The 12,506-nt window shown below is 33.5% G+C and overlaps 2 protein-coding genes across 2 annotated transcripts; one reads left to right on the top strand and one right to left on the bottom strand.

The window, feature by feature from the left end:
• Nucleotides 1–2,322: 2,322 nt before the first annotated feature.
• Nucleotides 2,323–3,758, bottom strand: LOC145125446 (uncharacterized). Its single transcript, XM_079060910.1, has 3 exons — nt 3,500–3,758; nt 3,280–3,398; nt 2,323–2,550 (listed from the first exon to the last, which is right to left on the bottom strand). Exons 1-3 carry the CDS (start codon nt 3,709–3,711, stop codon nt 2,531–2,533), a joined length of 351 nt encoding a protein of 116 aa, XP_078917036.1. The 5' UTR covers nt 3,712–3,758; the 3' UTR covers nt 2,323–2,530.
• Nucleotides 3,759–8,132: 4,374 nt separating this feature from the next.
• On the top strand, nt 8,133–10,749 carry LOC145126306 (NADH dehydrogenase [ubiquinone] iron-sulfur protein 8, mitochondrial-like). The gene is made up of 8 exons (XM_079061699.1): nt 8,133–8,282; nt 8,816–8,909; nt 8,998–9,051; nt 9,153–9,244; nt 9,329–9,442; nt 9,725–9,792; nt 10,257–10,368; nt 10,462–10,749. The coding sequence occupies exons 1-8, from the start codon at nt 8,229–8,231 to the stop codon at nt 10,555–10,557; spliced, it is 684 nt and encodes a 227-aa protein (XP_078917825.1). The 5' UTR covers nt 8,133–8,228; the 3' UTR covers nt 10,558–10,749.
• Nucleotides 10,750–12,506: the final 1,757 nt, after the last annotated feature.

Genomic DNA, 12,506 nt, shown 5'->3' with positions numbered 1-12,506 from the left:
TTGTGGGATAAAAACACGATCATGTAAACACTACACAGTTTTATTTGAATATGTTGACCAAATGAATTTAATTTTGGTTTAATTTGTTGTTATTTTGAATTAGTCACTTTGGTATATTTAGACTGAACAACCTACGATTGTTCATGGTATCACTAAATGCTAGAAGTTGTAATCACTTTGGTATATACCCATATATTTTGTAGTTTTTTTTTTCTTTTATCAAAACCATCGATATTTATCGAGTAAACTCTAGAAATGGTTATGTACTTTCCTGTTTTTCTTTGTTACACTAAGTGTGTTTGGGGGTGTTCGAGATAGTACAAAGGTAATATAATAATCTGTGAGTGGCCTCTACGCATCTTGAGTACTAACAACCTTTAAATAAAAAAGCATAGGTAGTTTTTTTTTATAAAGAAAGCTATCGAAAATTCTAGTGGCATATATTCGTAAACAATGACTATCTCTTCTCCTTAATTACAATAAACCAACAACAATGGTAAGTTACATCACCTCGTTTTAAAAATCAATTCATGTCGGAGGCAGGTTATATAAACATAAAATACATAAAATATAGATACAAATATAAACTATATGTTATAAAGATAATAACATATAAAAATAGAAAAGGAAAATATTATCTAAATAAATTACAGGTACCTTGGGAGTACACTAAGAAAACTCGAGACTATATATGTAAAGTAGAAATAGAACACACTAAGAAAGCTCAAGACCTATGTAAAATAGAAATAGAGCATTTTAAGAAAATTGTATATCGTGAAGTAGAAACAAAAATTGACATTTTTGATTTACAGTATTCTGAATGGTGCACTGCACTAGTCCTCCCATTCCAGATTTTGAAATTCCGCACTACGTTTTATTCCGGTGTATGCCAATGCCACAGTTTGATCTATTATCTTTTAGGACATTATTTGATCTTGTTAAAAATCGCATTGTTATGTGCTCACCATAGAGATCCAAGAGTAGCCATTATGATGGTACATGTTAACTTGATCGTCTTCTTTAAATAAAAAAAATATGATGGTACATATCGATTAAGTTACAAGACTCAGAACACACAGGATATCAAAGCTTAATTGTTTTTTTGTTTCGACATCATTTGTCCCTCTTCTTTAAGCTGTCGTTAGACCTAACAACTTAATACACGACACAACTGACATGACACTGGTTTCCATGTATGGATTTTAGAAATTCATGTTTCGTGTCTATGCGTGTCGACATGAACTTTAAATTCGTGTTTCGGGACTTACATGTGTGAAACACGATTTACCTGTTTAAACACATAGATGACAATAATTAAATTTATGTGACACACAATACATATAAACACGTTAAAACACAAATTAGGTGCATATTTTCTTAACTTAAAAATTGGTATTATACAATGACCGCTAAATTCATGCAAATCTATGTTTTTGTGTAACATGGTTAAAAACATATATATTCGTGTCATACAAATTAATTATATAACGTATTCGTGTTTGATACCCAAAACATATTTTATAATTTGTGTCGTGTTTATGTTTCACAAATCCATGTTGTATAAATTCGTGTCTGACTAGAATGACATGATTTTTTTTCAACATGTAGTTTATTGCTTGTACTTCAATTTAGTCTAATTGGTTTTCGTCCGGTTATCGGTTCTTATTATTGGTCTAAACTGATTTTGATCGTCCTAGTTCCAGCTAAGCATCATTGGCTTAGTCAGACTTTATCTGACCAACTACCTAATAATATGCAGATTCATCAAACAACAATAGCGGACTCAAAAAACCATACCTTTCGAGACCAACCTAGTCTGGAACCGCTAACATTCGAGTCTATATTAGAGTTATAAGAGTAACATAGTTTAGGTTTTATTCACATTTAGTGTCTTAAGTTTTTTTGTCCACATATTACCATTGAACCGGCTAAAACCTATATCAACCGGTCATAAAAATGTAATGTGAACAGTCCAAACAAGTTCAATAGTAATATGTGAACAAAAAAAAAAACTTAATGGACTAAATATGAACAAAACCAAAACAATATTACCCTTATAAGTTATTAATCTTTAAAAAAAAATATGTTACTATAAATATAAAAGTCGTCATAAAAATTATAATTTAATTACTAAAAATATAGTTAAGCAACTAAACAAAAAAAAAAGACAAAAGTACATTATATTTTTTTTGGTATTTTGACCACCTACAAAACCATATAAAAAATCCTTAATAAGTTTCAAAAATATACAACGATTTAATAACTACAAAAACACTTAAATGGCCAAATCAATAATATCCCTCTTATTTGCTCTAATAAACAAGCAAAAAAAAATTAAATCAAACACCAATAAACTATCTTTACAAAATTTATTGAGAAGAATGAGCATAGAAGGACAATGAACAAATCTTGTAATTAAAATACAAAAAAGTTTTAAGTACCACTTATAACATATTTGGTACAATTTGCAAGGTCCAAAATTGATTAAAATTTCCTAAAGCTCATTCTTGTATCAATCTTGCAAATCTTATCACAATGATGTTCCAAGACCTATGGAAGCAAAACACAAGTTAGAATATAGAGATGTATACAACACAATGTGCAACTTTAAGGGTATTAATGTAAATTTACATTTGCTCTTTAGAATCTAATCATTTTGGTCCTAAAAAACCACAATGTGTATAAAGTTCCCCAAATATTGAAAAATAAAATGATCATTACGACTAGGGTTTGCACGAATTACAAACACCGCCTAATTATAGCAATGACATTGAAATACAAAGCATTTTTTATTGCTTTAATTGGATAGATTTTTCAAATTATATTGTCCTATCAAGAAAAACAAATTAAAATGTGCTTTGTTATAATTAAGTAGATTTTTCAAAATACAATGTCTAGAAATAAATTGAAAGTACAAAACTGTGATAGAAAGACACAAAATACAATTTCTTACTCAAAACCTAAACCATCATTTCTACTCCTTGCTTACTACCCTCAAATTATGGTTCTCATGATGATTGTATGGCAATTATGAATCATCAAGAACTAAATCTTGAGCTCATTATAAACACTAAAAAGATTCAATTTAATGCGAAAATAGATCAAATTAGTTGTCTTTACTCTTTATAAGCTACTCGAATAATAACCCCTAAAGAAATGGAAGCAAAATTTTTAATTCTGGCTATAAATTCATAACTAATTTGTCAATTTAGGCAAGAATCAATCACAGAAATTCAAGCACGAATTGAAATTATCGCATAAAACAGGAACGAGAAGTACCTTGTGAAAGCCAGCTCCAGCAGGCGGAATCAACTGCAAGGCTCGATTTGAGACGAGCAGATGCAATTGCGCTGTGAAGAGGCATCATGGATTCAACCATTCCCAATGCCCCAACAATCCTGAAGAATAACACCACAAAGTTTAAATCGATTTCTCAGAATTTAGAAATAGGGTTGGTTGTAGTGCGTATTTTTGTATGTGTAATTGGTAAAGCATCTACCTTGAAGCTGCACGAGGGAGTGTTCTTGTAGATGAAGAAAATGGAGAAATGGGTACATGTTTTGGGGCTAGGGTTCTTGATATTACGGTGGTTTGAGATGCGATTGTTCGCAAACCAGACATTAACGCTGATCTGCTTGCCGATGCCATTTTTTTCCTCTCCCTCTTTCTTTCTTTCCCTCTTTCGTAGTGGGTTCTATATACCCTAAACATGAACTACACGGTTATACTTCATGCTATGTTTGTTGTACTCTATAGCGTAAGACAAAAGTATTTGGGTCTTGATATGGTATTAGGTAAAAAGATACATAGTTTCATCTATTTATACACGTACGATTTTAGTCCATTAAACAAATTAATTTGAGTTATATCTCTATTATAGATGGGTTCTCTTTGTGAGTGTTTGTTCTTGTTTTTTTTTATCGGTTTGGGGTAAAAATCGGTTTTGAATTGAAACTTTTGTGAAATTCTTTAAACTGTCATAGTTCATTCGTTTAAAATTAAAATGACATAATATTTTTTCCAACGTCTACTTTTCAGTTTGTACTTCACTTTATACTATAATTTCACATTATTTGGTTACATATTCATTGAGCTATAGTCCCCGATGACGGGTATCGTTAAAAAATATTATCTTATGATTGCATGATAGACATTAGAAACACCATTTTAAGTAAATTATGTTTTCTTTTTTAAAAAAAAATCGTTAAATATATTAAAGACGACAATTCAAATAACTATCTAAACTTGTGAATGTTCAAATACCTCAAATAAGCCATCTAAACCATTGGATAGCAATTGTGTCATCAGCTTTTACCTTCTGTCTTGCATGTTGTATTGGTTCCAATCGGTTCAAAAATCAGGACTGACACCAACAACGGTATATATTTGACGGCCCGCTTATTAGTCCACTCATTCCCCCAAAACCAGTTCTGCTTCCGGTCTGGGTCTGCCTTGTCCAAATGTTAACCCCTAGTTTGTTCCACAAGATCTATTGATCTAGGTGGAGTCTATGGTGCTGTTTGATAAACGTCTTTCCGGGCTCATAAAGATCTTTCTGGCTGAATGGGCCGGAAAGATCGTTTGATTTGCACAAAAAATTCAGCTTTCCCGGTAAGATGGGTCTTTCCCACAAAGCCAAGTCTGGATAGAAAAGAAATACGCATCGGACCATTGTGCCCTAACAAAAAAAACACGCTCCTGAGAAATCTCCTTCAACGCCTCCATCAACGACTCCCTTCGCCGGCCAAGAAGCAGTCGCCCTTCTCCGTCGCCATCCTCAATTCATAGTCCATAAGTCATCGACCCTCCTCCATCCCCGCCAGGTTCGTCTTCTTCTTCTTCTTCTTCTTCTTCTTCTTTTTTCTGATGTGTTTCTCCTGTGATTCTGATATGCAAGGGCAACGATTTTTTTTATTTGTTTCCAATCTTCTTCAATAGTTTGTTTGTGATTTCTTCTTTCTTTCATATGCTTCTCTTTCTTTTGATTTTCGAAATATGAGTAGCATTTCAAAATTTGTGAACTTTTTTGTGGGTAAAGTCAAAATCATATTTTCTTTCATGTAATTTTCGAGCATAGGAAGAGGATACATGCTGATTTTGTTCGGAATTTGTGAACTTAAAATCATATATGCTGTTTTTTGTAATGTGCTGAATTTTTGTGGGTGAAATCAAAATCATATATGTTGTTTATTGTACAAAGATGCTGAATTTTTAATACATATGCTGTTTTTTTTTTCACAAAGATGCTGAATTTTTAATATATATGCAGTTTTTTCAATACATATGCTGAATTTGTAATATATATGCAGTTTTTTCAATACATATGATGTTTTTGTACAAAGATGTTGTATTTTCGAGGACGTCGACCTTTAACTAAACAAGAAAGGTTCAATCTTGCGCATGCACAGCTTAGAAATGTTATTGAACGTGCTTATGGTGTATTGAAGGCGAGATTCTCAATCTTAAAACATATGGCTCCTTATCCTTTTCCGATACAAAGAGACATAGTCATTGCTTATGTCGCGGTCCATAATTTTATAAGGAAATACAATATCCAAGATGAGTTATTTGCAAATTTTGAAGAGAACGTTATGGTTAATCCTGATGTGCACGGTGGAGGGATTGAGGGCGAAAACACACAAGGCATAGAATGGGGTTCAGAAGCCGTTGAATACATGGCTACTTTGCGTGAGCAAATTGCTAATCAACTACTTTCACCCGGTTTACTTTAGAGTTGTATGCAAATTAGTATGTTATTTTCAATTCAATATGTTTCTATTTGGATTTTAATTGATTTATGTTTAATTACTTTGTAAGACGATTTGTATTTGGATTTTTAAATGATTATTGTGTAATTTACATTTTGTATGACAATATGTATGTTTTTATAATTATTCAGCAACTTCATCCATCACATAATAGAACAACAGGGTAATATGGTCATTTTTCATCATTCAGCACAGTCAGTCAGATGTACAATCAAACAGCATTGTTTCTTTCTCAGTCAGAAAACTTTCCCGGACAGCACTTTCCCGTACAACACTTTCCCAGACAGCAACTATTAAACGGGACCTATATCTCATTTTTTAATGGTAAACAACACCATCTACTGATCTAAGTGGTCCATGCCAACACTACCTAAAGTTTGTGCAAGTAGTCAATCATTGAATACTTGATAGCTTATTTTATTTTCTTATTTTTATTAGTTTATTTTAGTATTTTAGCTCTTTTTATCATTATTGCATTGTATTTTATTTATTTTCTTTATTATGGATCATACCGGGTACTTTTTATGTTGCATGAGATATTTTGCAGGGTTTTCGGTGTTCGTTGCGGACGCAGATTGATTGGATACGAGCTTAGTGGGCTCTCGAGGCATTGTTGGGCTTGGCGGATCCATAAAAGGAGATTTGGGCCTTAAGAGTTAAAGACTTGGATATTTTGGGCATGTGAAGATGGGTCATAAAATTTTATTTTGGGCTTGGAGCATCCATTCCTTGAAGCTAAATGATGATTGGTTGGTTTAAATCACATGGATATGGAGGGAACCAAAGGAATCTTTGGTAGTGGAAGGGTGGAGTGGAGGAATGAAGGACCAATAGCATTACATCAACATTTGCGCGGGTGGAATTTTCGTCGCGCGGGTACCCGCGCAACTGCCCAGTTTGGGTATTTTGGTCATTTGGCACACCATAACCTTAGGGGATCAGATCTAGCAGCCACAACTTCGATTTTTCACCATTGGAGAGCTGAAGAAGGCGATTTTGGAGCTTGAAACCCATTTCTTTTCATCTTTCCAAGTCATTGGTAGTTTCTTTATGCAATTAGACTTTTGTTATTGTTATTTTGTTGCCATGAGTGGCTAATTTCCCTATTTTGGTTAACTTTGGCTGAAAACCATTGAATGTTTGTGGGTTTTGAAGGATTCATTTTGATTATCAATTTATCTCATATTTATGATTCTAGTTTATAATTCTTATGCTTGTTTGATACTTTGATCATGAGCTTGGTACTTGAATGAGCAATTGTTGGTTTATTTCTTTGGTTTTGCATTGAATCATTGAATCTACTTAGAACAAGAGCTTTATGATGGTAGAAATCATTTCTAGCTTATGAATCATAGCTCCTTTATGGATGTGTAAGCATTGACATCCTCTAGGAATTGGGGATTCCTTCATTCGTGAGGTTAATTGACTTCTTGGGTTCAATTGCTTCAATTGACCCTTGATCTTGATTAAGAAGGTGTGTTGTGGGCTTCCCCAACCTCCATACTACCTATGAGGAATCTTGGCATACCATGCTTCATGATTGCTATAACCAATTTGGGATGAATGATAAGCTTTGTATTGAATCCTAATGATAAACACACAAATGTTCATTGTGTTGAATTGCCTTGGTTAACCAATTATTCTCAACATTTTAGCATCTCACCATCTTGCTTAATTGCAAGCTTTTTAGTTATTCAAGTATTTTAGTTTTCAAGCAATCAAACACCACCCCCCTTTTTTAGTTTAATTGTAGTTAGTTAGTTAAATTTCACTAGTTCTATTGGATTGCATTGGTGATTGAATACAACCATTTCCCCGAGGATCGATACCCCTTTTTACCATTATATTACGTTTTATTTGCAAACAAATGGTGTAATTTGCTTGATGGACTTGACATCTCACCAATACTAACAATATTTTAGGTATGTTAAGGTTTGAACGTTGAACCTTATTTGTGGAATTTTGCATCTCAATCATTATGAAAAAGAGGATGCAAAAATGGTATACCAAAAACATGAATTGCCTAATTTTTTTTTATACATTATACATCTCTAATATTGGTTTGATTGATAAAAACTTCGAGAAATAACATTTACTTTTAAAGTAATTTAGGAGATCATTCATATTAACAAGCTTCATTATTTTATATGACTTATAAACCGTGCAACTCGTGAATACTTTTTTCATATTATAGTTTTCACTTTTCACAATACTTTTTTTCTCTTTATAAATAGAAATATAGCTCACCTTAAATTCTTTCAATGGATTAAAATCGTCCATGTATATATAAAATGCTTGTTCCACAAAAATGTTCGACAAAAAGTTTGGGGTAGAATTGTAATACAATATAATACAGGGGTCTAAGTGAAAGTACTCCTGTTTGTAGCTAACTGAAGCGTGGGAGCACCTGAGAGAGGGAGCTAGCTCATCAATTGTCATCGAGATCATCTCATCAGGGAAATGGCCGCCATCTTAGCTCGCAAGTCGATCTCCGCTATCCGTAATCGACAGCTTGTAAGCTCCATCTTTCTCTCTCAGACTCACATACGGTTGCAATTTCTGTATAAACGAGGCGGGTTGAACTTTTAGGGTTTTGATTTCATCCTACATGTTTCTCGATTAAATGGAGTTTGGGATGATCCGCAAATCATGGATTGATTTTGATCTTTTTAGAATTCAGAAGTGAATTTTCTTACTAATTGATAATGGCATATTGACGATATAGAATGGTACATAGTTTCTTTCGTGCCCTAATTTTTTGGTTCGAGTCTGTTGCCCATGTAGTCTAATATGGGTGCATCAAATGTTTTCACTATACGAAAATAACACAATCTTACTCCCTATGTCCAATCCATCCTTGTTCCCGATGAGAAATGATAAATTTTTACTCTCATAAGTCATAACTTTCATCTTCGAAACTGATATGAATTTCTTAAACTTCGTGGGAAATTTGCTTAAATCTAAACATATGCTCTTATCTGTTCATGTAAAAGACACTCCAATTAGTCTCTTGATGATATGATATTGATAAATCTTCATTTTTTCAGATTGTCACAGGACAAGCATTGCATGCCCATAACATTGGAACAATTTCTGGTGCACGCTCATTTGCAACCAAACACTCATTTTCAACTGATAAAGGTTAAGTTTCTTTCTTGATCACGTTTAAGATTCATGAATCTCCTGCTTTATTTTTGTATTTCACAAATACTTTTTTGCACAAATGCAGATGATGAAGAAAGAGAAAAGCTTGCAAGAGAAATATCAAAAGACTGGAGTTCTGGTACTTGTGATCTGAGCTTTTCTTCCCCATTTCTTTAGCCTTTTTATCCTATTCTTTTATGTTCATTTCACTTTATGATGCTTAATTTATTCACTATGCAGTGTTTGAAAGGAGCATTAATACGTTATTTCTAACTGAATTGGTTCGAGGTCTGTCTCTGACACTCAAATACTTCTTTGAGCCAAAAGTTACTGTAAGTATTCAACATAAACTTTTTTTTTTTACTTCAATCTTTTCTCCATTATCCTATATGATCTAAATAAGAAGTGGATTTCAGATCAATTATCCATTTGAGAAAGGTCCATTAAGCCCTCGTTTTCGAGGAGAACATGCCCTCAGACGTTATCCAACAGGAGAGGAGCGTTGTATTGCATGTAAACTTTGTGAAGCTGTAAGTTTCACTTTCATGATTTAACTGAAAACGTCTTAAATCCTAATAATAATAATCAAAAATAAAAGTGAAAATGAAAATGCTATATTTGTGTGGATTTTTCAAAGTACATTAACGCCTTATAAGAAAGTAGAATGTTGTAATAGAAAGAAATGAAAAGTGGGATGCTTTAATAAATAAATAAATTAATCAAAGTACGTTGCTATTTCTTTCATTTAGTTCAATCTTTTTTTGTACTTCTAGTCTTTGGTATAACTTATAAAGTTTGTGGTTGTGTATCAGATATGCCCTGCTCAAGCTATCACCATAGAAGCAGAGGAACGAGAAGATGGAAGCCGCAGAACAACAAGGTAAAGATAATTTTTTGCTTTTGTTATACAGTACATGACATGACATGATAGAGCAGGCTTGACAGAGCAGATTGTACTGCATTTGACATGACATGACAAAGTAGGTTGTACTGCATTTGAAATGATAGAGCAGGTTGTACTGCATTTGACATGACAGAGTAGTACTGCATTTGATATGACAGAGTAGTACTGCATTTGATATGACATGACAAACATAACATGACAGAGCAGGTTGTACTGCATTTGACATGACATGACAGAGCAGGTTATACATTTATACTGCATTTGACATGACATGACAGAGTAGGTTGTACTGTCTCACCCAAAAAGGTGGGACATGAAATATGAAATCACTCTCGATCTCTGGTCTATGGCGTGTGCAAAAAGACGAGAATGCCCTCCTCTCATCATCTTTATTAAAAGTAGCCCTGATTGAATGAATTGATTTGTGAATTATAATGTAGGTATGATATTGATATGACAAAATGTATATACTGTGGATTCTGCCAAGAAGCATGCCCTGTTGATGCGATTGTAGAGGGGCCCAACTTTGAGTTTGCTACAGAAACTCATGAGGTTTATAATTCTCTCATTATATTAATATGATTTTGCATTTGTGACTAAATTTAAAGGCTGATAATTGATATGTTTATATTTTTGTTTTTGTAGGAACTTCTGTATGATAAGGAGAAGCTTCTAGAAAACGGGGATAGATGGGAAACTGAGATTGCTGAGAATCTTAGATCTGAGAGCCTTTATCGGTAAAATGGTTTTTGGTTCATAAATCATATCATAATCTTAAATCTCTTTTGTTTTGGTTTTGGGACGATGAGATGAATAAAGTGATGGGTGTTTTGTTGTGAAATCATGCCATATGCACTTGTTTTTTTTATCGATCATTCGATGGAAATTGATGTATTCTTTTTATAACGTGAAAATGTAACTTGGATTTGTTTATTTTTGTTATGTGTTTTTTTTTTTTTTGTTATAACAAATATAAAGATGGTATTTCTAACTAATGTACTTTGCAAATGAGTTGGTGTTGATGTTTAACAAATATACTATGTAAACGGTTTAATATGTGGGTTATTAGCCCAACAATGTTTAGTATATTGGTTTAAAATGTCCTTTGTGACTATTTTTTGCATTTTAAGGATACGAACTTGTGTTTTACCGTTTTAAAAGGTACCTTTATCTATTTTAGGAGGTAACCCTGCCTCGTCATATGCCAACTAAGCTTATGAGTCAACATAGACTCGTTACTGAGTCACTCGGTGCCATTTATGTATGGATTAATGAGAGTCATTTACTTTCACCAACCCTCCAACAACCCTTAGAGACCAAGTAATCATCGGTGGTGGTGGGCATATTAAAACTCGATTGGTTACATGAACAACCAACATAAACATTAGAGCAAGAAGAAATAATGTCTCGAAACAAATCCCAATAGCCATTCCAACAATTTTCCTGATATTTTTCTTTGATTTTCTAATCGATGATACAGGGATTGTTCTACTATTACAGTTGTAAACTCCACGTCCATCACCACATAAACCGGGATTTCCCTCGAAGCTTGAGTTTATAAACGTTAAAAATTGACCTTCATTAGGAACAAAACCCCTGAGATTATTGTGAACCATGTTGGATAATCCATAAAATTGGACAAATTGGCAGGGGTATTTTTGGAAAGTTTCCATTTTATTAACTTTTGGTGTTGGTTTAGGTTTCTAGTTTAATTAGGTTTAAAGAGGGTAGATGTTTAATTGATTTAATTTAAGTTTTGTCATGCGTTAAATAATACTTGGAGCGTAAGTAATTTCCCAGAAAACTTCTTTTCTTCCCCTGTTCGTTCTCCTCTGTTTTTCCTGCACAACTAAGCTTTTCTTTCTGCTAGAATCAAGTGAATTGATTCTCAAGTTTGTGTTCCTGTTAAGCTCTGATTCGATTCCCTTCCTTGTTTGTAACTTTCTAATAGAATCAAGTGAATTGATTCCTGCATAAAGTTCATTCTCAAGGAAATTAAGTGATTTAATTCCAACAAGCGACACTAAATTTGGATAAAAAAACTTAGATTCACCAAAGATGGAGGGATTGTTCTGGTGAGATTATCGTATGACAAATCAAGCGTCTTCATCATTCTCATCCCTGATAAGGAACTCGGAATCGTACCTGATAAATTGTTGTGCTTCAAATCCAAAACATGTAGTTTTTTCAAATTGCCAAATCCAGTCGGGATTTCGCCGGAGAGGAGGTTGTTTCTCAATTGATGTAAGATTAACCATCAAGGAACAGTTGAAATCGATTATTGTTTCTCAAACTGAGAGAAGAAATTGACAACGATTGAGGAATTCATCCCGACAGATTGTTGGAATGGGCTGAGAAATAACTTAAATTCGGAAAGCTATGGAAGATTGGAAGTCACACACAGATGTTCAAGGAAAATGCAATTCCCGAATTCAGGCGGAATAGTTCCATTATTGTAATTCACAGCAAATCTAAGAACACGAACTCCAGTGGCAACCAACTTGTACTATTTTTAATATACGTGGTATTACGTGGCATTTTACAACTGATTATCAGGAAGGGTTAGTTAGGGGTGTAAGTGAGACAAGCCAACTCGTGAGAAACTCGAGACCGACTCGGAAAATACTCGAAATCGACTCGACCTTAATCGAGCCGAACTCGAGTACTAAAATACTCAGATTTTAAGGCTC

Source organism: Lactuca virosa, chromosome 7 (genome assembly GCF_052849685.1).
Source record: "Lactuca virosa cultivar CGN04683 chromosome 7, Lactuca_virosa_CGN04683_v6, whole genome shotgun sequence".
NCBI lineage: Eukaryota > Viridiplantae > Streptophyta > Magnoliopsida > Asterales > Asteraceae > Lactuca > Lactuca virosa.
The sequence above is the reverse complement of the archived record's forward strand: the minus strand, read 5'-3'. Positions and strand labels throughout refer to the sequence as shown.

Coding starts and splice junctions, on each gene's coding strand:
- LOC145126306 (XM_079061699.1), top strand. CDS start 8,229: ATGGCCGCCATCTTAGCTCGCAAGTCGATCTCCGCTATCCGTAATCGA. Junction 8,910..8,997: donor CTCATTTTCAACTGATAAAG/GTTAAGTTTCTT, acceptor GCACAAATGCAG/ATGATGAAGAAAGAGAAAAG. Junction 9,793..10,256: donor GGAAGCCGCAGAACAACAAG/GTAAAGATAATT, acceptor ATTATAATGTAG/GTATGATATTGATATGACAA.
- LOC145125446 (XM_079060910.1), bottom strand. CDS start 3,711: ATGTTTAGGGTATATAGAACCCACTACGAAAGAGGGAAAGAAAGAAAG. Junction 3,399..3,499: donor CTCCCTCGTGCAGCTTCAAG/GTAGATGCTTTA, acceptor GTTATTCTTCAG/GATTGTTGGGGCATTGGGAA. Junction 2,551..3,279: donor CTGGAGCTGGCTTTCACAAG/GTACTTCTCGTT, acceptor TTGCTTCCATAG/GTCTTGGAACATCATTGTGA.